Source organism: Cynocephalus volans, chromosome 5 (genome assembly GCF_027409185.1).
Source record: "Cynocephalus volans isolate mCynVol1 chromosome 5, mCynVol1.pri, whole genome shotgun sequence".
NCBI lineage: Eukaryota > Metazoa > Chordata > Mammalia > Dermoptera > Cynocephalidae > Cynocephalus > Cynocephalus volans.
The window spans coordinates 49,805,499-49,832,503 of NC_084464.1; the positions used below are offsets into that span (position 1 = coordinate 49,805,499).

The 27,005-nt window shown below is 35.3% G+C and overlaps 1 protein-coding gene across 2 annotated transcripts in view; it reads left to right on the forward strand.

Moving 5' to 3' along the window:
* DNAH8 (dynein axonemal heavy chain 8) overlaps window positions 1-27,005 on the forward strand; it is a 272,139-nt gene that overhangs the window by 78,280 nt on the left and 166,854 nt on the right. For both annotated transcript variants that reach the window (XM_063096081.1, XM_063096082.1), the window contains exons 23-31: window positions 1,589-1,785; window positions 2,338-2,464; window positions 4,882-5,117; window positions 7,130-7,234; window positions 11,089-11,202; window positions 13,109-13,171; window positions 20,689-20,789; window positions 23,641-23,778; window positions 23,939-24,179. In XM_063096081.1, coding sequence (XP_062952151.1) covers window positions 1,589-1,785; window positions 2,338-2,464; window positions 4,882-5,117; window positions 7,130-7,234; window positions 11,089-11,202; window positions 13,109-13,171; window positions 20,689-20,789; window positions 23,641-23,778; window positions 23,939-24,179 — 1,322 coding nt within the window. The remainder of the gene's footprint in view (window positions 1-1,588; window positions 1,786-2,337; window positions 2,465-4,881; window positions 5,118-7,129; window positions 7,235-11,088; window positions 11,203-13,108; window positions 13,172-20,688; window positions 20,790-23,640; window positions 23,779-23,938; window positions 24,180-27,005) is intronic.

A 27,005-nucleotide genomic window follows, 5' to 3' on the forward strand; every position in this document is an offset into this window, starting at 1 on the left:
AAAAAATTAAAAAGATAAGCCACAGATTGGGAGAAAATATTTGCAGATCATAATCAGATATAGTATTTGTATTTAGAATGTACAAAAGACTAACAACTGAATAATAATAAGACATCCCTTTCCCTCTCCCCAGTGGACCAAATAGTAGATAATTCAACAAAGAAGATGTATGAATGGCTAATAAGCACATGTAAAGATGTGCTAACATCATTAGTCATCAGAGAAATGCAAATTAAAACCATGATGAGATACCACTACGTACCTATTAGAATGGCTGAAATTAAAAAAAAAAAAAATCAACCATACAAATTGTTGGCAAAGAACCTGGAATTCTGATACATTGCTGGTGGGAATGTAAAATGGGTACACAGTCACCGTGGAACCAATTTGTCACTTCCTTAAAAAAGTTGAACATGAGGGCCGGCCCATGGCTCACTTGGGAGAGCGTGGTGCTGATATCACCAAGTCAAGGGTTAAGATCCCCTAACTGGTCATCTTTAAAAAAAAAAAAAGTTGAACATATCTTTACCATATGACTCAGAATTTCTACCCCTAGGAATTTATCCAAGAGAAATGAAATCACATATTCATGGAAAGACTTGTATGTGAACTTTCATAGCTGCATTATTCATAATCATCCCAAATTGCTAACAACACAAATGTCCCAAGACTGATGAAAGGCTAAACAAAAGTGGTATATCCATACGATGGAATACTTCTCAGCGGTAAAACGGGTTGAGCTACCAAGACATGCAATGCCATTAATTATTAATTAATTAATTTAATTAAGCCAATACCTTGTATATGTTAGACGAAATGAAAGAACAAATGAGTGTCCTGGGCTTAGAGGGGACCGTGGTAAATTCAACAGACACTAATCAGCTTCAGCTAATTGTTGCTGTGCAGGAACATGCCCGAACCACCATGTTATAACATTTTAAAAGAGAAGCTGGAAATCTGGAATTTTATGTGAAATATCATGATTTTTAATTGTTAACCACTGTTTTAAAGAAGTCAAGTGCTGTATAGGCCATATGAAAGTATCTGGATAATCTCTGTTTGATGGAGAATATTTGAGAAGTTTTGATCAAGGCAGTGATGTGATCAGGTTTGTGTTTTGTTAAAAGATGTTAGTTTAGTTGTGGTTTATAGTTATTGTATGATCTTTATATACCAGATGCTGAGCTGAAGACGAACATAGGCTGTCTCACTTAATCCTCACAAGGAGATTAAATAACTGGTCATTTGGGTGTGTCTCCTTTAGCCGCTTTGCTGTTCCACAGGGTAGAAATTTCAACTTTTAACTTTTTCTCAAAGGTCTTCAAAAAAATTGGGAGGTTTTAATCAGTCTTTCATTTCTGCCTCTGAATAACACAGTCTTTTCCAGACTTAAAGTCTAACATGATAGTTTATAAGAGGAGTGAAGATAGCAAGAGAATAGCTCTTAATTACTTGGAATAGCTCTTAATCACTTGGAGGAAGAGTCTTTAAGAAAATACGGTTTGAAAAAAATCTGTAAATATTAAAATAGATAATATTTAAAGTTGAATACGGAAGTTGTATACAATATAAAAACATCTGTTTTCAGAATCTTTTGAAGAAATTGTTCCTGCGAGGAAGCTGAAGAATTTTTACCCAGGTGTGGCAGAGCACAAGGATGTTTCTAAGTTGGTCCTCCTCCTGTCCTCCTCTGTGAATTCCCTGAGAAAGGTGGCTCATGAGGCCCTGCAGGACTTTCAGAAGTACAAGACTCTCTGGACAGAGGACCGAGATGTGAAAGTGAAGGTACATTTCTGCTACTCGTGATGTCGTTTGGGTTTTAGTAGTCTCTAACTCTTAAGGGGGGACCAGGAAAATATCAGTGACGATGACAGAAACTCACGAGCAGAGGCCAAGAACCTGTAAACGCTAAGAAGCACCTGACACATTCTGGCTGGTGTAATTCTCACAAACTTTCAGTACACTCTGAAGCAATTGATAATAATGAGGCTCCGACAGATTTCCTTTTAATTCCTTTAAACGATTGGTACCGATTATGTGCCAGGCATTGTCCAGAGGCCAGGTATTCAAGAATGTGCCATACTCATGTAGGCTTAGCAGTATTTTTGGTTAGAGACTCAAGGAAATTTAAGGCTCTGAATAACCATCCATAGGTAGACCTCACCTTGCTTCCTCTTCTGATACTACCAGGATATCCCATTCTTTTCTGAGCCCCCAGCATGTACGAGTTTAAAAGTATGTCAGCAAATGCAATTTTTTAATTTAACTGTTAGAAATATAAGATTTATACTGTTAGAAATTAAAGAAAATAATGGTTCCTTTGTTCCTTTACTACAGGAGTTTTTGGCTAACAATCCCTCTCTGACTGAAATCAGATCAGAAATTCTACACTATGCTACTTTTGAACAGGAGATTGATGAGTTGAAGCCTGTTATTGTTGTAGGAGCACTTGAATTGCATACAGGTATTTAAAAGTATTTGTTATGTAAAGTATCTGTATTTTCATGTGAAATGTTACTTTATTTAGCTAGCAGTTATTAAGCTTCCTTGCTATAATATTATAAATGTTAAATAGTTCTGGGCCTTCAATATTCTTTATACACACACACCACACACACACATTACACAGGCTGATTGCACAATTGGCAGTCAAACCACTAAATCTACAGGCGAAATTCTCTTCTAGATTACTGTGAGGTGGAGGTTGTCTATGTGAGATAGGAATCAAACACTTCGAGGTCTCCTGAGAAGTTATCTATTTGGGATTAGAGTATCAAAGGATAGTGAGACAACCAGTTATGTCTGAAATGAAAAGAACCGGCTGACTTTATTGCTTACTCTAGTAAGGGAGAGCTGTGCTGTCAGGCACAGGGTCTCTAGCAGGACAGATTATTGTTCTTATATGCAGGGTCTGGGCAGTATGGAGATCAAGGACTGTGGATGTAAACAGGTTGACCTCATCTGTAGAAGGATGTTGACTCAGGTCAGACTGTTGTTGATTGGTGATCAGAGGGGGGTGTATTGGAGTACTCCCTCCTGATTAGTTGACATTCAGAGGGGAGGGGCTGACACTGATTGACTTGCAGAAGTATGAGAACTGAGGTGAGTTGGTTTACGGTTTGGGTTTAAAGCTGTTTGTGGTGACTAATTGTTAGCATGGCTACAGAATAATCAGTCTTGTCCTAAGTTTGTGGGAAAATTTTATTCTTGGACGATATTTGAAAGAACTACTTTAAATCAATTATATCTTCCCAGTAGATTTTCAGAGCTATTCTCAAGGAGTTAATGTCCCTGTGGCTCTTGGATTTGACTGCTTGGGTTATTTTGACCTCTTTAACCTCCGTTTCCTCTGGTGGTGGTAATGACAGTATCCACCTCATGAACTGCTTCGTGAGACACTTAGCATAACACCTGACAAATAGTTGATGTTCCATAAATATTTAAATATTATTTTTATTATATTTTCCAAGAAAGGATTTAATTTGAGGAAGAATCAAAAGGACTTGAAGGTATTATTTAGCTAGAAATCAGAAACCATACATTAGGGGCAACAATACAAGAACTTCTATAGAGTTTTGGAAATTGTACTCTATTATGTAAAAAAATATTCTGTTTGTCTCCTCATTATGGTTAGCACTATCATCCTTCATACAAAAAACAACTGTGTCATCGTGTTGTAGTGGGCCAGTGTGCTTGGAGAGAGGAAACTAAAAAACAGAAGAGGTGATGATATGTATAAAGAAAGGAGAAGGTGGACTGAATCCCTGGTACCTGAGGAAAAGGAGGAATGGGCCCATGAGAGGATCTCGTGAGAAATGGTCTCATGGCCTCAGTCAACAAGCTGGCTGAATGGTCATTCTTGGGCTAGACTTTTTCCTTAGCCTCAGAGGTCTCTCAGTTTAACTGTTGGAAGTTGAGAGGAGAGCAACCATGTTTCAAGCTTGGCAGAGCTGGGGAGTACAGAGGCCCCAAGAGGAAAAGGGGAATGGGTAAGGATTGGTAAGGTAGAGTTAACTAGTTAGAGCTGTTTTTTTTTTTTTTTCTTCAAGAAACAGAAACCCATTTGAGCTACAGTAAGGGGGAAAAAGTGTATCCCAGATTCCAAGATGCAACTGGCCCTTTGGAATGGACCAGAACCAAGGACAGTATAGGAAGCTGAGGAAGCCCTTTCTCTTTGCTTCTCATTTCTGCTTCCTTCTGTGCATGACTTTCTCTGCTTCTCACACCACATGGCTCATTCCAAACTCTCAAGAAAGGATTCTCATTGGTTCATAGAAGGTCAGGATTGACCTGGAACAGTTGGCTAGGCCCAAGAAACAGGGCCAGGTTATACAAACACTCTAACCGTTTGGATGAAGAGGGAGTAGAATAACAAAAAAACTGGAGTCCTGCTTTGACAGACAAAAAAGTAGATTTCAATCCCTTGTGTGGGGTTCACTAGAGGAAGATGGGGGGACGAGCAAGTTTCACACAGCACAGTCATAGGACTAATGTCAGAAATTCTTCCCCACGGGCTGTATTGTTCTTCTTGTGCACGGCTGAACATACTCCATGGGGATAGGAATTAAGTCTTCAAAATCTAGTACATCTAATTCAGACTGGTGCTCAATAGCTCCACCATGTGGTTACAGCACATCTAATTCAGACTGGTGCTCAATAGCTCCACCATGTGGTTACAGCACATCTAATTCAGACTGGTGCTCAATAGCTCCACCATGTGGTTACAGCACATCTAATTCAGACTGGTGCTCAATAGCTCTCACATGTGGCTAGTGATTATTGAATTGAACAGTGCAGTTATAGAGGCTCAGATTACGCAGAAAGTGAATAGTTTCAGAATATCAGTTGTATTCTATTTTAATCTTTTCTTGTGTTCATCAGAGCCAATGAAATTAGCCTTATCAATTGAGGCTAAGGCATGGAAAATGTTGCTCTGCCGATACTTGAATGAAGAATACAAAAAGAAAATGTCAGACATGATAACATTTATCAATGAATTCTTGAAAAAGTTATCTAGACCTATTCGTGATTTAGATGATGTCAGATTTGCAATGGAAGCCTTGTCTTGTATCCGTGACAATGAAATTCAAATGGACATGACTTTGGGACCAATTGAAGTAAGAAATTATTGCAATTTCTTTCTTGAAAGGTTTTTTTTTTTTTTTTTGGAAATGCATACACACTAAAACTTGATCCTGTTAACATATTTCTACATCTATTATATGGCACAGTTTGCCTATTTCTCCTTTTTGATATTGATGGCTTTGGGGGGAATTTTGACAGTTATCAACAGTGAACATCATACAAGGGAATATCAATATATTGTTAATGCTGTACTGGGCTAGACAGTGTTCAGTTTTTTGTTTGTGGTTTTTCTTGGCTGCTAGATGATAGAGGGATCCAAACCCTTGACCTTGGTGTTATCAGCACCAGCTCTAACCAACTGAGCAACTAGCCAGTCCGATGTGTGTTCAGTTTCTCATACTGGCACCAACATTTTATGGAAAGAAATGGTTACACTCTCTCATGTGAATCCCAACATGTTAGGCAAATTCTCCAAATATCTTAGGCTTTCCTTAGAAACCAACTACAGGTCTTACTCATGACTGGTAGTATACTACGGGCAGTATGGTGGGAATGGTTCATCCAGGCTCAATAGTAAACTGATGGAACTTAGATCAGCAAAAGATGTTTTTAGGAAAGAGTACTGTGATAATTTCCTATTACAAACTTAATGGCTTACGGTAACACAATTATTATCTTGCAGTTCTAGAGATCCGAAATCCAAAAATGGGTCTTATGCCCTAAAATCAAGATGTCAGCAGGACTGAGTTCCTTCTGTATGCTCTAGGGGAGGATCCATTCCCAGTCTTCTTTAGTTTCTAGGAGCTACCCACTTTCCTTGGCTCATAGCCCCCTCCCAGCAATGGCAACATTCCTATCTGTGCTTCTGTCATCATATCTTCTCTGGCTCTGACTCTTCTGCCTCCTTCTTTCCCTTATATGGGTCTTTGTGATTCCATTGGGCCCACCTGGTTAATCCAGGATAATCTTCCCCATCTTATGCTCTTTAATTTAATCACTTCTACAAAGTCCCTTTTGCCACTAAGGTAATATATTCACAGGTTTTGGAGATCAGGATGTGGACAACATTAGGGAGGCCATTATTTTGTCTATCACAAGTATTTTCTGACTAATGTTTAGAATTTGTAACTCATGTTGATAATAAAAATCAGATTCTTACAGCTGGCTGGTTAGCTCAGTTGGTTAGAGCACAGCCTTGTAACACCAAGGTCAAAGGTTTGGATCCCTATACCAGCCAGCCACAAAAGAAAAAAAATTAGGAAAAATCAGACTCTTAACTCATTTTATTATTGTTTTTTAAGTTCTCTACGGACAGTCCTCTCCCTTATTGCCTGCAATATCTGGGAAATTGGCGCCCCTACTGCCTCCTCTTGGTACCCAAAGCTCATTTCTATTATATGCTTTCTTGAACCCATTTAGAGTTTCTACTCTTTTATAGCTGATGAACTTCATATTTTTATTATTTTAAAAATCTTGGTATTTGGGAATTTTGGATGCTGACCAGTAACTCCTCAAAATTTCATAAATTATCATATTTTTTTCATGACTACAGAAGCTTATTTTTTCAGCATACATTGTTTTGGTAAAGCCAATTGCCAATACATCCTTTGAATCATTCAAGTTTCTTTTCTTTGGACTATCCCACATCATCATTTCATTCCATGCCTTATATAGCCAACCCCTGTTTTAATAGAGTATGGGAAATTATCATGTGTGGTATTAGCACAAGATCAAGGAGGAGAGAGAGACAGACAGAAAATCATTCTATGGGATATTTTGTAGAATAGCGTTTCTCAGTGTGATCTGCCTGCATCTCCATCAGAATCACCTAGGTGTTTATCAAATGCAGATTTCAGAGCCTATGATCTAGAGGCAATATCTGGTAGTCAGTGAGAATCTAAAGGTGCTTTGTATAAATTTTGGAAAACACTCTTCTAGAATATGCTGTCTTCTAAGACATAGGAACATGTTTCTAGAAGGCATCTAAATGATTTGGCAATTGCTTTCCCTTGTGATATTTCTGACCTCTACCTGAACTCTGCAGGAAGCCTATGCTATTTTAAACAGATTTGAAGTTGAAGTAACCAAAGAAGAATCAGAAGGAGTTGATACCTTGAGATATTCTTTCAACAAGTTGCAGAGCAAAGCTGTAAGTACAAATTTAATTATCTTGTTTTTTTAAGTCACTATCTCCAGAAAAAATGTGTTATACTTTTAGATCTTAATATATATTATTTATAACAATCTTATTGAGATATAATCCACATACCATAAAATTTACCATTTTAAAGTATACAATTCAGTGGTTTTTAATATAGTCATAGAGTTGCATAAAACCACCTCATTATCTAGTTTTAGAACTAATTTTATCTCATTTTCATCAACCTCCAAAGATACTCTGTACCCCTTAGCAGTCACCCTCCATTCTCCCTCTTATCCCATCCCTGGCAACCCCTTATCTACTTTCTGTCTCTGTGGAGTTACCTTTTCTGGACATTAAGTATAGATGGAATCATATGATACAAGCATGTGGTCTTTTGTGACTGACTTCTTTCACTTAGCATAAATTTTCAAGGTTCATTCATGTTGCCCCAGTACTAGTACTTCATTCTCCCAATGGCTAATGATATTGAGTGTCTTTTCTGTGACCATTTTATTGGCCATTTGTGTGTCTTTTTGGGAGAAATGTGAATTTAAATTCTTTGCTTGTTTTTAAAATTGGGTTGTCTTTTTATTTTTGAGTTGTGAGAGTTCGTTCTGTATTCTGGATACAAGGCCCTTAGATAAATAATTTGCAAGTATTTTTTCTCATTCTTTGGGTTTTCTTTTCACTTTCTTGATGGTGTCTTTTAAAGCACAAAAGTTTTTAATTTTGATGACCTCAAATTTGTCTATTTTCATTTGTTACTTGTGCTTTGGTATTGTATCTAGGAAGCCATTGTCAAATCCAGGTTATAAAGATTTACTCTTATGTTTTCTTATGAGAGTTTTATAATTTTAGCCCTTACATTTAGGTCTCTGATACATTTGAGTTAATTTTTGTATATGGTGTAAGTTAGAGGTCCATCTTCATGCAAAAGCATGTAGATATCCAGTTGTCTCAGCATCGTTTATTGAAAAAACCTATCCTTTTGCCAATGAATTATCTTGGCACCCTTACTGAAAATAACTTGACCATAAATGTAAAGGATATAAGGGTTTATTTCAGACTCTTTTATTCTGTTGATCTATATGTCTGTCCTTATGCCAGTATCACACTGTCTTGATTACTGTAGCTTTGTACTAAGCTTTTTAAAAAAAGTTTTGGTAAAATGACACAAAATTTACCTTCTTATCCATTTATGAGTACAGCAGTGTTTAAGTATATTCACAGTGTTATGCAACCAATCTGCAGAATTTTTCATCTTGAAAAACTGAAACTCTATACCGATTAAACAACTCCTCTCCATTTTCTGTCCCTATGAATTTGACTCAAATAGGTGGACTCGTGTGATATTTGTTTTTTATGATTGGCTTATTTCACTTAACAAAATGTCCTCAACATTCATCCACGTTGTAGCATGTGTCAGAATTTCCTTCCTTTGTAAGGCTGAATAATATTTCATTATGTGTATATACAACATTTTGTTTATCCATTCATCCATCAATGGGTATGTGGGTTGCTTCCACCTTTTGGCTATTGTGAATAATGCAGCTATGAACAGAGTTGAACAAATATCCCTTTGATACCCTGCTTTCAGTTCTTTTGGGTATATATCCAGAAGTGGAATTGCTGGGTCATGTAGTAATACTATTTTTAATTTTTTGAGGAAACACTATACTGTTTTCTATGGCTGCTTCACCATTTTACATTGCCACTAATGGTGCAGAAGGGTTTTATTTTCTCTATGTCCTTGCCAACATTTGATATTTTCTGTTTCCTTGATAGTAGCCATCCTAATAGTGAGGTGATATCTCATTGAGCTTTTGATTTCCCTAATGATTAGTGATATTGAGCATTTTTTCATATGCTTGTTGGCCATTTGTATATCTTCTTGGAGAAATGTCTATTCAAGTCCTTTGGAGTGTTTGGGGTTTTTTTTTTGTTGTTGAGTTATAGGAGTTCTTTATATATTCTGGACATTAACTCCTTATCAGATATATGACTTGCAATATTTTCTCCTATTTCATAGGTTGCCTGCTCACTCTTTTGATTGTGCCCTTAAAATCTTTTCTATTTCTGTAAGGCTGGTAGTGATGTCCCCTCTTTCATTCCTAATTTTAGCATTTTGATTCTTCTCTCCTTTATTCTTGGTTAGTCTAGCTAAAAGTTAGTCAATTTTGTCAGTCTTTTCAAAGAAGAAACTTTTGTTTTTTTATTTTCTCTGTTGCTTTTTATTCTCTATGTAATTTATTTGTGCTCTGGTTTTTATTATTTTCTTCCTTCTGCTTACTTTGGCTTTATTTGTTCTTCTTTGTCTAGTTTATTAAGGTGGATGGTTTGGTTACTGATTTTTTTTCTTTTAATGTAGGTATTAATAGCTACAAATTCCTCTAAGCACTTTTGAAGTTGGTAAACATTTACACATCACAGGTTAGACATTAAAAATGAACTCTAAGGGATGGCCCACATTCTTTAATTGTACTGAAAATTTTTTATTAAATATTAATTAAATTGGACATTAGCTTAAAATTTCTTATTTATGGAAAGATTTGTCACTGATAGTGAAGCAAGGCACAGAAAGGACACAGAACTGAATTGGGGTCATGACTTGTGATTGCCACCGGTCAACTGGATCTTATGCAAGTTAATAACCTTTGTTTCTCAATTTCTTCTTGTCATCACTTGGGAATATTAATACTTTTTTATATGTGTTTGTGAGGCTCACTGGAGGTAATGTATATATAAAATACTTTTTTTATACTCATGTTTATTTAATATTGACTAATACTTACTTTGAAAAATACTTGTTGGTTAGTCAGAGGAGAAAGTCTTAGAAAGGAATCTGAGAACTGTCCATTGAGATGTAGTGAAACTCTATTTTCTGTTATTGTTTAATGGAAAAGATTCAGTTGGGTTGTTCTTCTATCTCTTTAACTATTACTGTTAAATCCACTGACCCATCCTTTAGCATAGATAGACTGTTCTATATTACAATCATTAAATATGTTCCAACCTATTAGATTAATATAATATATAGATTAATATATAAATAGATTAAATATATTCCAACCTATAGATAGATGCTATTGTTGAGAGTGGTTAAGATCAGGGGCTCTGGAACCACACTACCAGATTTCGAATCTTGACCTTTTTGCTTCTTACTGGTACTGGGGACCTTGAGGAAGTTATTTAGCCTCTCTGTGTCTCAGTTTTCTCACCTTAGTCAAGTCAGACTGATGGCAGTTTCAGTAATCCAAGCAAGAAATTGATTGAGACCAAGCAAGTGGCAGCAGTAGAATATAAAATTAGCATAATATAATTTACTGCATAGGGTTGTTGTGTTAAATTAGTTTACATATGTAAAGACCATGGTAGATAGTAAGCATTATTTAAGTGTTAGCTATTATTATTGAAGGTTTAAGCAGAAGCTTTCAAGACCATTGTGGAGGGTATTTGCTATTTTTTTTTATGCCTAGAGTAAGATCACTTTCTTTTAGGGAATTGCTCCAACCACTGCAGCCATGTGAATCTACCAGAGATTGCTTATCCTAGGCAGTGCATGACCCAGACTGGGTTTATAATAGTAACTCTTGCCTTGTCCACAGCGATGGCCTGAGCTGGCTCAGCCAGAAAATTTTTTGCTCACTGCAGTTACAGAGAACATGAGGGCCTCTTGGGTCACAAACTAGAATCTCCTGTAGGTGAATTTGGGTTGTTTATGTATCTTATTACAGGCAAACGGAGACATCCTTGTTCATATAGGACATCTATGACACAACAAACTTGCTGGAATAGAACTGTAGTTTTCATTTTTAATACGTTACTTTCACTGTCATGTTGAATATTCTTTTTTATTCTAGGTTGCTGTACAAGATGAACTCGTTCAAGTGCAGCCACAGTTTAAAAATAATCTGCTTGAGTCTGTGGAAGTTTTTCGTGAGGACGTAGTCAACTTTGCAGAAGCATATGAGACGGTAATTTAAGTATTTGCATGCTGTGTGTTAAAATGTTCTGTGATAGGTATATGTGAAATGAAAGTGAGGAACCCTGAGAAATAGGTACATTGTATGTAAGTGCCTGTATTTGCATATTTGCAGATATATAAAAAGGGGATATCTAATCCTTTAAGTATATTTTATAGAGAAAGAAAGCAGATTTGACTGTTAAAAGGAGCAACAACTTCAGAGATTGTGGAAGGTACAAAGGGTCTAGTTTTGTCCTTTCTCAGGGCCAAAATCTCGTGGTAGAAAAAGTTGTTGGAAGGTTGTAAGAAACTATAAACAACCTAATACCTGGGTATTATGTGCCTGAAATAAATAATAAATGTCATACTGAGTCAGTCCCACAGAATACTCAGCCTGGTATTCTGACTGCTAATGCTGACCTCCTTGAAGTTAAACTCAAAGTTGGATATAGTCCCCTAAAATATTTTACTTTCTCTTAGTGGTTACAATGGATCTGTGTTTGTAAGTTGAGTTAAGCCCTTGGTGCTACTTATATAATGCTTTTTTTTTTTTTTTTACATGCACTAAACTTATCTCTTTTAGTTGGATTAATCAACATTTGATTTGTCTCATGATTCCATTGTTAAAGTAAATTAAAATGGAAACCAGGCCTGAAGAATCCCTGAGCAGACAGATCCAGTTAGACATCATAAGTGACCTTAACCTTGATTGATTTGCAAACATAAGTGAAACAATTTGAGCTTTTTCTTGTGAATGCCTGTATTAAAAATAAACAGAACTTAAGCTCAACCAATCAGAAGTGAACAAACTTATAATTAAATAATGGGGAACTTTCCAGCAGGATAGACCAAAAAAGGCAACTTTATAACTGAAACTAATAAAATATTTTCTTTTTATAATTACTGTATAAAAAGCTTATTCCTTACATCTCTGTAATGCATCCCCTGAACCACTTCTGGTTTGAAGCTGCCTGACTCATGAATTGCTGTGTGCCTAGATAAACTCTCTAAAATTTTATCGTGCCTCAGTTTACCTTTTAACACTATTATATTGGGAATCTGGTCTATTATTTAGCATATCTATAATATTCATGATTGTGCAGACCATGTTAATATCCTCAATCTGCAACTATACAGGAAGTTCTTTTATTCCTTTGATTATTTGGGGGACTGTTTTTCAAAGCTGTGTTCTGGCTCATGGCCACCAGAGACTGCCTTCTGCTTATTCCAAGTGTTTAAGCTTGTGTGTCCCTATTCCCATACTGGACTGAACAATTAGTAAAAGGAGACTGTTCTCAGAACTCCATATCAGTTATTCTAAAGCATAACCACAGCATTAGCATTAGTAATCATAAATGAAATTCTATAAAGCTCTCATGGTACACACTTCATACAGGAAGTAATTTTGTGACATTTTTTAATTAGCTGTGTCAAGGTCCTTTAAAAAGGAATGGAAGTTGGAGTGATGAAAATGTTCTAAAATTGATTGTGGTAATAATAGTTGCACAACTCTGTGGATATATTAAAAACCATTGAATTGTATACTTTAAATGGGTGAATCATATAGTATGTGAATTATATCTTAATAAAACTGTTACAAAAATAAATGAAAGCTTCAAGTACAGGACAAATTAGATCATTTAAATTTAAAATAATGCTTATTTATGGGCCGAGCCCGTGGCGCACTTGGTAGAGTGCTGCGCTGGGAGCGCAGCAACGCTCCCGCCGCGGGTTCGGATCCTATATAGGACTGACCAGTGCACTCACTGGCTGAGTGCCGGTCACGAAAAAACGACAAAAAAAAAAAAAAAAAACAAATAAAATAATGCTTATTTATTTAAAGGGAAATAATAGATAAACCGTATAAATTGACAAATGATTAAGAGTGAAAATGGGGATTATATTATTCCTTACAGGAAGGACCCATGGTTCCAAATATACCACCTCAAGAAGCTAGCAACAGGCTACAGATATTTCAGGTAAAACCACATTTTTTCAAGTTACATTGACAATATATTATTTTTAAAAATGATTTTAGGGCAAATTTATGCTTTACCTTAAAATAAAAAAGTTAATGCCTAAAGTGCATGCAGATTTTAAGTGAATTCTAATTTGCTGAATGATGTAATCTATTCCTTTCTTGATTTCTTTTCTGTGTCCCTCCAGGCTCTTCTCCACGGAATATTGCTCTATATTTTTAGAGAATAAGACCCTGATTTTGAACCTAAGTGTATACCTTATTCTAGTTCTAAGTATCTCATTTGACATGTAAAATGATAAAAATTCATAGTATAATAAAATCTGTCAAAATAAGATTTTAAACATTGGCAAATGGTTTTCCTCCCTTCCCTTTGTATCTCTTATTTTTCTTTCGTGTCCAACACCTTAAACTTCCCTGCTCCTTTGTTCTACCTCAGACTGTATAGTACTCATTGGATTAGGTAGGCCAACCATTCACCATCTTTTCCTACACTCAGATTGCTGAGCACATCTAGAGAAAATCCACACACCCATTTGGATTAATGTTTTGCAGATTCCTGAATTCCTGTGTAAAGTTGCCCCTCAGGAGCACTAGGCAGTTTTATTCTTTGTTCCTCTTCTTTTTCCTGTTTCCTACACTGGCTGAACAATGTTTATGTTCTCTTTATGTCCCCTATTCCACCTACATTCTCAGTAGTTAAAAATATATTTATCAGGTGCCTACTGTGTGGCTTGGTCAATAGATACTTGGTTAAGAAATGGTTCTTAACCTGTAAGCTGCTGAAGCCTTGGAGAGAAATTCCAAGTGAGAGAGATACTTCCAAACCATGTGATAAGTGCTGTGACCTAGGTATGTGAAGTCATGTTTTGGAAACAGATATAAGAGGCTCTCAACCCAGATGGGGGCTGTTGGGACACACAGAGAAGGCTTCTGGAAGAGGAGGCATCTAAGCTGCACTTTGAAGGACTAATTAGAGTTATCCAGGGGAAGGAGGAAAAGCAAGTTAGGCAGAATTTGTGGCTTATACAGAGGCCCAGCAATAACGATAGAAGCAGGGAGATTTAGGGAGAGGTAAGGAGTGTAATGTGGGGTGCAGTGGGCAGAGGATAGTGTTGAGAGATGGGGCAGCAGAGCAGGCAGAGACCACTAATGGAGTGCCTGGTGGGCTGCAATAAGGACTTTAGATCCTGTCCTGAGGGCTAGAGGATTCTAAGCTGGGAGTGATATAATCACACTTGGATTTTTAAAGCAGTTGTGTTTTTAAAAGATTTCTGTAGCATTAGCGTGGAGAATAGCTTGCGGGGAGGTTAGTCAAGTCAGACTGATGGCAGTTTCAGTAATCCAAGCAAGAAATTGATTGAGACCAAGCAAGTGGCAGCAGTAGAATGAAGAAAACAGGATGGATCTTATATTAAAGAGGAAGAACTGACAGGCTTGTAGCCTGGGTTGAAGGAAAAAGATCAAGGTTTCCAGCTTGGTCAAATAGATGAAGGTAGAGCTATTTTCTGAAGTAAGGAATGTGAGAAGAGAAGCTTTGGGATTTCTTTGCGCAGATGACCTTGTCTCCAGATTTACAGGGAAAGTTTAGGGTATGTGATGTAAACCAATTTATTGGTCGGAAACTAGGAAATTATGTGTCATACTTTTATCAGGGGTGTTGTCACTTCATTGAAAAGACAAGGCTCATAGCTTGCCTTTTTGTACTTCTGTTCTTCCTATGCCTGGGGGTGTGAGTCAAGTAAACTGTTTGCCATGCATCTGGCTGGATATGTGACTTGGGGTCAGATTTGCAGAACCAACTCTCCTCAAAAGCAGACCCCCAACTGCCAAAGCAGGTGCCAAGATCTAGATCTGGGGAAGAAATAGGAGCCTCATATTGGGCCTTGAGTCCTAGTGGTGTTCTCTAATGCAACTTTACTTTACTCTTTGGGAGTTATTGGACACTCTGCTGGCCTATTGACAAAGCTGATGTTTGGCTAGTACTACTGATCTTTTTATATTATTTGGAACCTGAAGGAAAAAAGGGGTGAGTGATTGGTATCCAACAATACTTTATCACAATAACGAGATTTTATTTTATTTATTTACTTATTTATTTTCATTTTTTAATTGAAACATGGTTGAATGTACATATCTGTGGGGTACCATGTTGAATACCAATACCTGTGTGCAATATGTGATGCTCCTAAATCAGGATAATTAGTATATTCAACATAACACAATGTATCCTTTTTTGTGACCTTTCACTGATTTCTCACTAACCCCCCTTGCACCTCCCCCCTTCCCACCTCTGGTAACCTCAGTTCTGTTCTCTCCTTTTGGAAGTCCAGTCCATATTATTGAGATTGTTGTATCTTTCTTTCTTTTTTATTTGTTTTTTTTTTGTCAGCTCCCACTTTCAGTGAGGACATGTGGTATTTCTCTTTCTGTACCTGACTTATATCACTTAACATAATTTTCTCTAAGTTCATCCATGTTGCTTTGAATGGCAGAATTTCATTCTTTTTTATGGCACTCCAGTATTCCATTGTGTATATATACACCACATTTTGCTATCCAGTCATCCATTGGTGGATATTTAGGTTGGCTCCAACTCTTTGCTATTGCAAATACAGCTTTAATAAACATGGGAGGGCAGTTATTCCTTTGACATGATGATTTCCATTTTGGGGGTATATACCCAGCAGTGGGATTGCAGGATTGTGTGGTAGTTCTATCTGTAGTTGTTTGAGGAGCCTCCACACTCTTTTCCATAGTGGCTGCACTAATTTACAGTCCCACCAATCGTGTAGGAGGGCTCCTCTTTCTTTGTATCCTCACCAGTATTTGTGATTCTGTCTTTTGATAATAGCCAGTCTAAATGGAGTGAGATGATATCTCAGTGTGGTTTTGATTTGCATTTCCCTGATGCTGAGTGATGTTGAGCATTTTTTCATGTGTCTGTTGGCCATTTGTATATCTTCCTTTGAGAAATGCCTATTCACCTCCTTTGCCCATTTTTTAAATAGGGTTACTTGTTTTTCTTAACTGTTAAGTTGTTTGAGTTCCTTGTATATTGTGTATATTAATCCCTTGTCAGATGCATCGTTTTCAAATATTTCCTCCCATTCTGTATGTTGTCTTTTCACTCTAATTGTTTCTTTGGCTATGCGGAAGCTTTTTAGCTCAATACAATCCCATTTGTGTATTTTTTCTTTTGTTTCCTGTGATTTTGAGATCTTATTCATAAAGTCTTTGCCCAGTCCTATTTCCTGAAGTGTTTTCCTTATGTTTTCTTTTAGGAGTTTTATAGTTTCAGGTCTTATATTTAAATGTTTTTAATCCATTTTGAGTTGATTTTGGTATACGGCACGGGGTGCAGGTCTAGTTTTATTCTTCTACATGTGGATGTTCAGTGTTCCTGGCACTATTTATTGTAGAGGCAGTCTTTTCCCCAATGTATGTTCTTGGTGCCTTTGTTGGAGATCAGTTGGCTCTAAGCATGTGGGTTGATTTCTGAATTCTCTATTTTATTCCATTGATCCTAGTGTCTGTCTTTATGCCAGTACCATGCTGTTTTGGTTACTATAGTTTTGTAGTATAATTTAAAGTCAGGTGATGTAATGCCTCTAGCTTGATATATTTTTTTTTTTTTTTGCTCAGGATTGCTTTGGCTATTCAGGGTCTTTTGTTGTTCCATATGAATGCTAGGATTGTTTTTTCTATGTCTGTGAAGGATGTCATTGGTATTTTGATGGGGATTGCATTGAATCTGTAGATTATGTTGGGTAGTATGGACATGTTCACATTGTTAATTCTCTCAATCCAAGAGCATGGTACATCTTCCCATTTTTTTGTGTTCTCTTTAATTTCTTTCAGCAGTGATTTATAGCTCTCATTGTAGAGATCTTTCACCTCCTTGGTTAAATTGATTCCTAGTTATTTAATTTTTTTGGTGACTCTTGTAAATGGGTTTCCTTTCTTGATTTCTTTTTCTGCTAGTTTGTTGTTGGAGTATAAAAATGCTACTGATTTTTGCATGTTGATTTTGTATCCTGCAACTTTACTGAAATCATTCATCAACTCTAAGAATTTTTTGGTAGAGTCTTTAGGTTTTTCTCTATACAGGATCATGTCATCTGCAAACAAGGTCAGTTTCACTTTGTCTTTTCCTATCTGGATGCCCTGAATTTCTTTCTCTTGCCTGATTGCTCTGGCTATTACTTCCAATACTGTGTTAAATAGGAGTGGTGAGAGTGGTCATCCTTGTCTTGTTCCTGTTCTTAAGGGAAAGGCTTTCAGCTTTTTCCCATTCAGGATGATATTAGCAGTAGGTTTGTCAAACATGGCTTTTATTGAGTTGAGATATTTTCCTTCTGTGCCTAATTTGCTGAGAGTCCTTATCATAAAGAGATGTTGAATTTCATCAAATGCTTTTTCTGCATCTATTGAGATAATCATGTGGTTTTTGTCCTTCATTTTGTTGATGTGGTGTATTACATTTATTGACTTGCGTATATTGAACCATTCTTGCATCCCTGGGATGAATCCCAGTTGATCATGGTGCATATTCTTTTTGATGTGCTGCTGTATTCCATTTGTTGATATTTTGTTGAGGATTTTTACATCTATGTTCATTGGATATTGGTCTGTAGTTTTTCTTTTTTTATTGTATCTTTGTCTGGTTTTGGTATCAGGGTGATACTGGCCTCAGAGAATGAATTTGGGAGAATGGCTTCTGTTTCAATTTTTTGGAATAGTTTGAAGAGAATTGGTGTTAATTCCTCTTTAAAGGTTTGGTAGAATTTAGCAGGAAAGCTTTCCAGTCCTGAGCTTTTCTTTGTTGGGAGACTGTGGATTACTGCTTCAGTCTTGTTGCTTGTTAGTAGTCTGTTCATGTTTTCTATGTCTTTTTGGTTCAGTCTTAGTAGTTTGTATGTGTCCAGAAATTTATCCATTTCCTCTATGTAGTGGATTGAATTATGTCCCCCCAAAACTCACTGAAGCTTGACTTGTGTCCCCCAAGTTTTATGTATTGGAAACTTGGTCCCTACTATGACTGTTAAGAGGGTGGGAAATCCTATTATGGCAATTGAAAAGTGGAAACTTGAAGAGGTCATTGGATTGTATGACTGTGCAGTAGTGAATGGATTAATAGTGGTGGTCAGGCACATGGTTCTGAGGGTTTTAAAAAGAGAATGAATGAGGAGGTTACTCTCTGCTCTCTCTGCTCCACCATTTTCACAGTGTGATTCTCTACCATCACTGTCACCACCACCAAGGCCTTCACCAGCTGTGTTCCCTTGACTTTGGACTTCCCAGCCTCTGAAATTATAAGCAATAAATTTTGTTTTCTTTATGAAATACTCAGTTTTATGTATTTTGTTATAAGCAACAGAAATGGACTAATGAACTCCAGGTTTTCAAATTTATTGGTGTATAGATTATAATAGTCTCTAATGATTCTTTGTATTTCAGTAGTATCTGTTATAATGTCTCCTCATTCATTTCTGATTTTTTTATTTGGGTCTTTTCTTTTTTTAGTTAGTCTAGCTAATGGTTTGTCTATTTTGCTTATCTTCTCAAAAAACAAATTTTTTTGTTTCATTGATCTTTTGTTTCATTTTTTGGTTGCCTATTTCATTTAGTTCTGCTCTGGTCTTAATTCTTTCTTTCCATCTACTAATTATGGGATTGTATTGTTCTTGTTTTCCTAGTTCTTTGAGGTTTAGTGTTAGGTTGTTTATTTGAAATCTTTTCATTCTTTTGATGTAAGCATTTATTGCAATAAAATTCCCTCTTCTGCTATTGCTATATCCCACAGGTTTTGATATGATGTGTCTTTCTTTTCATCAGTTTCAAGAAATTTTTTGATTTGTTATTTAATTTCTTCTTGGGCCCATAGGTCATTCAGGAGCGTATTATTTAATTTTCATATTTTTGTGTAGTTTCCAGAGTTTTGCTTGTTATTGATTTCTTGTTTTAATACATTGCAGTCTGAAGAAGATACTTGAAATGATTTCGTTTTAAAAAAATTTGTTGGGACTTGATTTGTGACCTAAGACATGATCTATCCTAAAGTTTGTTCCATGTGCTGTGGTGAAGAATGTATATTCTCTAGTTGTTGGATGAAAAGTTCTGTAGATATCTGCCAAGTCCAGTTGGTCTAAAGTATAGTTTAAGTACTATGTTTCTCTGTTGATTTGTTGCCTACATGATCTGTCCAATGTTGAGAGAGGTGTGTTCAGGTCCCCAACTATTATCATATGGAGGTCTGTCTCTTTCTTTAGGTCTAATAGTGTTTGCTTTATATATCTGTGTGCTCTGGTTTTGGGTGCATATATATTTGTAATTGTTATCTCTTCTTGCTGGATATATCCCTTTATCATTATATAGAGGCCTTCTTGTCTCTTTTTATGGTTTTTGGTTTAAAGCCTGCTTTATCCAACACAAGAATAGCTACTGCTGCTTGTTTTTCAATTTGTGTGGTATATCTTTTTCCATCCCTTCACTTTTAGTCTGTGTATGTCTTTATAGGTGAGACAAATCTCTGGTAGACAGCCTATAGTTGGATCAAGCTTCATAAGATTTTAAACATTGTCATTTTAATGCATTATAACTTTGAAGTTATTGTTTCTCCTTTCCTAGTGTTCACATAGTCCCATGAACTCTTGACTCTTCATTCAGTAAATTTATGGAGTAACCACTATGCTAACCGTCAAGGAATACAAAAAGTGCAAAATATGGCCCTTGCCCTCTAGAAGCTAAGAGTTAGTTGTAGTTCTTTTGGTGTCTTTACAGCTTCCAGATTTGGCTCCTGTAAAATATGTGAATGTATTTTCAAATCTGTATTACTGTCTGAGCACTGTGAGGTCTGATGCCAGATATTTTCCAGAGCTGAGAATTTAGGATCCTTACTGACATGTTATTTATGTAGTGTGCACATATCTTGTCACAGGTGGATTACTTCTATTTGGATTAGTGCTTTGAACACTGTTAATATTTAACATTCCAAGTATAGGATATTCAAATTCCAATTCAAAAGACATGTGCATTAACTTTGCTGATTGAAATTGTTAGAATTTTTTAAAATGGTGTTATAATTGAATCTTTCATTGTATAGACTCTATTTCATGTAGAGAAAGCAGGATTGAATGGATTATACTGACACTTCACTCATTTGAACCCTGTGGGAAGGAGAGACGGTCCGACTAAATGAGTGAAAAAGCCTGAATTATAGATTTCTTAAAAGGCAGTTTATTACTTTTAGATGTGCATATGGGAACTTGAAATACAGGTCTTCTATAAAAAGAATGAATTTTATATAAAGCAGATGCTTTTGGAATGAGTTAACTTTCCTAAGTGCTTAACTTTTCCTTTGATAGCTTGGTACCAGTATAAATTAGCTTCACAAGTCCTAGTTTTGTAGATATTACTAAAACCTCAAACTAGCTTTTACGTTGATTATAATAAATTTTGTTTTAATGAGATTAGAATTAATTATATTTTAGTATGATCTAAAAACCTTTGTTATAGGCCAATTTTGATGATCTCTGGAGAAAATTTGTTACATATTCATCTGGTGAACAACTTTTTGGATTGCCTGTGACTGACTATGAGATTTTACACAAAACTAGGTAAGTTTAGAAAAGTTACAAGTATTACATGCAAATAATTAAATGCTGACAATTAGAAGAATCATGTCACCATGAAATCTTTTATCATGCAGAAAGGAACATGGTTTGGAACATTCCTGAATATTCCCCTTATTCCTGCTCTTTCTGACCTGTTGGACACACAGTCTCCACATGCAAAAGAAATGTTCTAGGCTAGTAGAAAATACATTGCAAAAATTCTGGGCATGCATGGCCTATATTTAGCTTATGCTTTATTTTTTCTTTTCACTATTTTTGAATAGTGTCAGTGGTTATGCAGAAGCATTATAATTTTGATAACTTTTGTATATTTAGAGGAATAACCCTCCTAGGCTCTCCTTCCTTTTTAATTGTGTTTATGCTAAAGTGCTCTTCCCCATTGGGGAGAGATAGAATTTATTGAGTTGAAGACCAAAGAAAGTAATTGATTTTATACTGTAGATCTAGGATTTAAACAGTATATTGTAATAGACTTTAAAATATATCTTTCCTCAAAAGCAATATTAAAACAGTGATATTAGCTTATTACGGTCTTGGCTTTAGAAAAGAACTTTATGGTGACTTTCTTCAAAGTCACAGCATGGAAATTTCTTGGCAAAAGAGACATGAAGTTTTCTAAAGATAAACGAATTCTTCAGCCATTTAGGGTAGATCGTTTGTATTTTCTTTCTAAAAGAATCATTCTCCAACCTTAACCCATTAACCAATTGTGTTAGAATGGCAGATGTCTGTTCCTTATCCCTGATTTACTGAATTAGGAACTCTGGGATTGGGTCCTAGGAAATCTGCATTTTTACACTCTTTAGATGATTCTTATGCACGCTCAGTCAGATTCAATATGTGAGCCCTCAGAATAGCAAGAAAAATAAGCACCATTTACCATCTGCACCAATGGACTATTTTTATTTTGATATTTAAAAATAATTTTATGAATAATTTATAGAAGTAAGAATAAGAGAATGGTGGAAAGCTCTTTATTAGAAAATTTAATAAGAATTTAAGCAAGGTAAATGTAAACTTTTACTCCATAATGTCCTGGTTTGAAGATACATACTCAAAATTGAGACCATTATTTGAATGCGACTAATTCCTCAGTAGCTATCATGCATGAGCCTGGAGCATACTCATCTTGTAAACACCAGTTCTACATTTCATATTCATCTCTCTACATTATCATTACTTCTGATTTTTCTTGCACTTCCGTCAAGATTGTTGAAAACTTGGACACATAATTTTCTTAAAGAGAGGACTGCCATCTTCTTTGCACTATAAATACAAAAATCTTTACTTTTAGATTTGAATGATGAATTCAATGATTTTTTTTCATTTTTATATCATCCATTTTCTTTGAATACACATCTGCCTTTAACATTTTTCCACTTATGAAATGCGTCAAATAAAACTTACACAAATGTCATAAATAATGAAAGAATACCATCACTTATCTTTTTCACAAAATAGGATGGTCTAGGTTCCTATTGCAACATATTGCATGATAAGGCCCTTGCCTTTATTGAAATCTACTGTTCATTCATAAATGGTTATTGTACAGTTAATTTCACCATCAAAAGTAAGAGTGCTGCTGTTTCTTTTCTGTTTAATACTTGGAAAATACGTCCCTTTGTCAATTTTCTTCTCTTTGCTGTTTTAGGTAGAAAATAAAAAATTCTAAACTCTTAACTCTATTAATTGAAAGCTAAACAAGTAAAAATCAAAAGACTACAAAAATAGTGTCTCTGGAGTTCTTTTTAAAAATATTTTCTTGAAAGATGATGCAATATTTTGGGTAACACGATAAGAAACTTGAAGGATGATGCAAGAGTAATTTTTTTTCACTATTCCATCATTCTTTAGGAGATTTCATTATTCTTTTTTCTTATTACTTTAGTCATTTTAAACATAGTTGGGAATAATCAGTGAGTAATAATGAAATAATTCTTAGAATGTTGAAAAAGCAAAATGAATCAAGAATTGGAATAATTAGATAACTAACATTGAAGAATGTCTTAGATTTATGAAACGGTCAAGTGCACCCATAGGGTAATTGCAATATAGAATGAGTTTTACTCCATTGAAAACAAACGTATATTTTATTTTTGGTCTTTGCATTACCTCTAATAAGGAATTAAAGTTGTGAATATCAATCCTTATAAATAATTAGAACTACTAAAAAAAATCCTCAAAAACTAAAATTGGGTCCAGTGGAACCTCATGGTATACTAAGGGTTGAGGAATTTCTGTGAGAATTCACAAACTGTTGAGTGGTCGATTTAGTGTTTTACACAATTAAGAACTTTTCCTTTTCTTAGATCTTTTATTCTTGTTTTGGCTATAACTCCATCTGGGCACAAGAGAAAAAACTTCTGGTAGGAAAGTGATGTTTAAGCTCAGACTTAAGACAGACCAGGACTTAGTCAAGGGAAATGTTCTCATAAAAATCCAGCTTGTATTTTTAAGAAAAATAAAATAAAATCAAACTTTAGCCTTAGCTTTGATCTTGTTACTAAGTTTTGGTCACATTGTTTGCAGTGATTGGTATAGTAAGTTTCTCATGGAAAAAAAGAGATTTTTCCTTTATAAAATAATCAAAAATAAAATAATGTCAAGTTATAGTATGATTTGGATATTTTGGAGCTATAAACTTGTCCTTGTTGATAGAGCTTTAACAAAGTCTTTGTATTAGAAACCCATATAATTGTATGCATTTGGTATCTATAAGACAATTGTACACATAATGTATGAAATATTTGATTGGATGAACTCTGCCTACCCAATAATGGAATTTATTTTAAAAATACATGTTATGTGACGACTTAATTATTTTGTTTCCCAGAAGGGAACTCAACTTGCTACAGAAGCTGTATGGACTGTATGATACTGTAATGAGCAATATTAGTGGTTATTATGAAATACTTTGGGGAGATGTAGACATTGAAAAAATTAACTCAGAACTGCAGGAATTTCAAAACAGGTGAGTTTCAACCTAATTTGCTTACTTTTTTATAATGCCTATCTTCTTAGGATCCTATAGATATTTCTAAAACTCATTTATTCCCTGATCTATTGCTGTATTTACATAAAACCTTCTTCAAAGAAATGTGTTGCTGACATAATTTTTTCTCTTCTGAAAGATGTCGTAAACTTCCAAAAGGACTTAAAGATTGGCAAGCTTTTTTGGATCTCAAAAAAAGAATTGATGATTTCAGTGAATCATGTCCTCTATTAGAAATGATGACCAATAAGGCAATGAAGCAGAGACACTGGGATCGAATCTCTGAGTTAACTGGAACCCCATTTGATGTGGAATCTGATTCTTTTTGTCTTAGAAATATCATGGAAGCACCACTCCTTAAAAATAAGGATGATATCGAGGTACATAAGAGTAGAATGCCTTATCCATTAAAGAATGTTTCTTTTTTCTTTTCCGAGTACTGTACAGACATTTCACTAGAAGATTGCTAATTGCACTATACAACACACTCTCAAAATTTGGGATGATCCTGAACATTCCTGGATTTTACAAAATAATCCTGTAACTCAAGAAGATAATATGATTATTTCAAATACATTAGTTTTGGAGCCTCTCAAACTATCCTTCTTGTCTCTTAACTGCACTGCCATTTAAAAAAAATTTTTAAAAAATTTTGTATTGGTGGATTCTTCAGCACTATTTCCTACATTTCTAATTCTATACTTTTTTTCCATTAAGTCTATTAAGTTTCTAAAATTTTCTATTATTACATTTTTCCTTTCAAAGATTTTTAATTGGTTCTTTTTTTGTGGCCACCTGTTTTTTTTTTCATTTCTACGTTTTTTCCATTTTTATGCCCTTTTTATAGATTCTTAGGTCTATAGATTCTTAAATTTTTATATATTCTCGAATCTTTTATATATCCTCAGATCTGTAAATTTTAAGTCTATAGATGTATAGATGTCTTATCTCTTTGAGCATCCTAAACATAACTATTTTTAATATTTTTATTACAGAAAATTTCAAACATATGCGAAAGTAGAGATCCCCTTGCTTCAACAATTATCAACTCATGGCCAATATTATTTCATCAATACCTCTCATACTCTAACAACTCCAGATTAAACATAAAGATTTATTTTTCCAGATTGTTCTATAAAATTAATTTCACCTGGACTGAGTTTTTGTTTTGATTATTTTTTATGTTGGCTCTGAGCATTAGTTGTTTTTTTTTTTTTTTTCATGGGTTTTGTAATTTTTACTTTGGGGAGACTCATTTTGAATGTCAGGCTTTCAAAAATTTGGTTTGTATAATTTGTTAAAATTGTTTCTCTCCTTCTGTGTCTTAACTTTCCTTGTCTAGTGGTCTTGTGGTTTCCTTCCCCACCACCCATCTCCTCATATCTCTAAGTCCAGAGTCAGGTTTATAACAGCAGTTTACATCCCCTGCTGTGCTGTGGTATGAGGGCTCATGGCATGAGCTGACTGTTTCACGTCCTGGTTGTAGGGATGGGTTTGTGTCACCCCTTCCTCCAGGTCCACAGCTCTATTTAATCTAGAGGCCCAGATAGCAGCTAGAGGCACTGTTTTCAGCTTCCTTCCACAAATGGTGGGCTCTAGAGTCCAACTTTGGCGCTCCTTCTCACTACTTTTAGCCTCCTTTATCCCACAGGAACCAAGGCCTGGCCCCCACTGACCAGGGCTCTCAGGCCAGTGCTTCAGTTCCACCCACTGGTTTGCATATCTTTTCTCCATGTGGTTCTGGAGACATTTATCTTATTTTTAAGCCTGGCAATGCTTGTTTTTTACTTTATTTTTTTGTATTTTATCCACTATTCTATGTTTCTAAAGATGAGAAAATCCACCATGTGACCAGAAATCTCCCATGTGTATGGGTTTTGGATTTCCTGCCTCCTGCTGCTTCTTTTTAATATATGGACACCAAAAGTGTTTCTTTCAAAGCGCATTTGTCCTATTTGTAAATGTCACTAAGCTATTATTGAAAGAAAGAGTTAGAAAACTTTAGTGACCATCTTATTCTTCTAAGTAGGTTTTATAAAAAAAATTATGATTTGGTTAGCATAGTTAATGTATTCATCACCTTACATATTTATCATTTCTTTGAGTAGAAAACATTGAAAGCACTCAAAAGCTTCTCATCTAGCTATTATGTACTAGTTTATACTCCCAACAACAGTGTGCAAATGTTCACTTTTCTCCACATCCTCACCAACACTTGTTTTCTTTTGTCTTTTTGGTAATGGCCATTCTAACTGGAGTGAGGTGGTATTGCATTGTTGTTTTTGTTTGCATTTCCCTGATGATTAGTAATGTTGAGCTTTTTTTCCATATGCTATTGGCCGTTTGTATGTTGTCTTTTGGAAAATGCCTGTGAAGATCCTTTGCCCATTTCTCAATCAGGTTATTTGTGGGTTTTTTTGTTCTGTTTTGCTTTTTGTTTTTTTGCTGTGAGTTAATTTCCTTATATATTCTTGGTATTAACCCCTTGTCAGATGTATAGTTTGCAGATATTTTCTCCCATTCTGTAGGTTGTCTCTTCATTCTGTTAACAGTTTCCTTTGATGTGCAAAACCTTTTTAGTTTGATGTAATCCCATTTGTCTGTTTTTGCTTTTATTGCTTGTGCTTTTGAGGTCTTATTTAAAAAATCCTTGCCCAGCCCCATGTTGTGAATCATTTCCCCTATGTTTTCTTCTAGTAGTTTCATAGTTTTGGGTTTTACATTTAAACCTCAATCTGTTTAGAGTTGATTTTTCTATATAGTGAAAAGCAGGGAGTCTAGTCTCATTCTTCGGCATGTGGATATCCAGTTTTCCCAGCACCATTTACTTGAAGACAGTATCTTTTCCCCAATAAAGGTGCAAACATTCTTTGCACCTTTGTCAAAGATAATTTGGCTGAAGGTGCATGAATTTATTTCTGAGCTCTCTATTATGTTTCATTAGTGTCTATTTTTATGCCAGTACCATACTGTTTTGGTTACTATAACTTTGTAGCATAATTTGAAGTCAGGGAATGTTGTGCCTCCAGCTTTGTTGAATTTTTCAGGATTGTTTTGGTTAGTCAGGGTCTTTTTTGGTTCTTTATGAATTTTAGGATTGTTTTTTATATTTCAGTGAAGAATGTCATTGGTATTTTGATAGAGATTGTGTTAAATATGTAGATCACTTTGGGTAGACTATCTATTTTAACAAGACTAATTCTTCC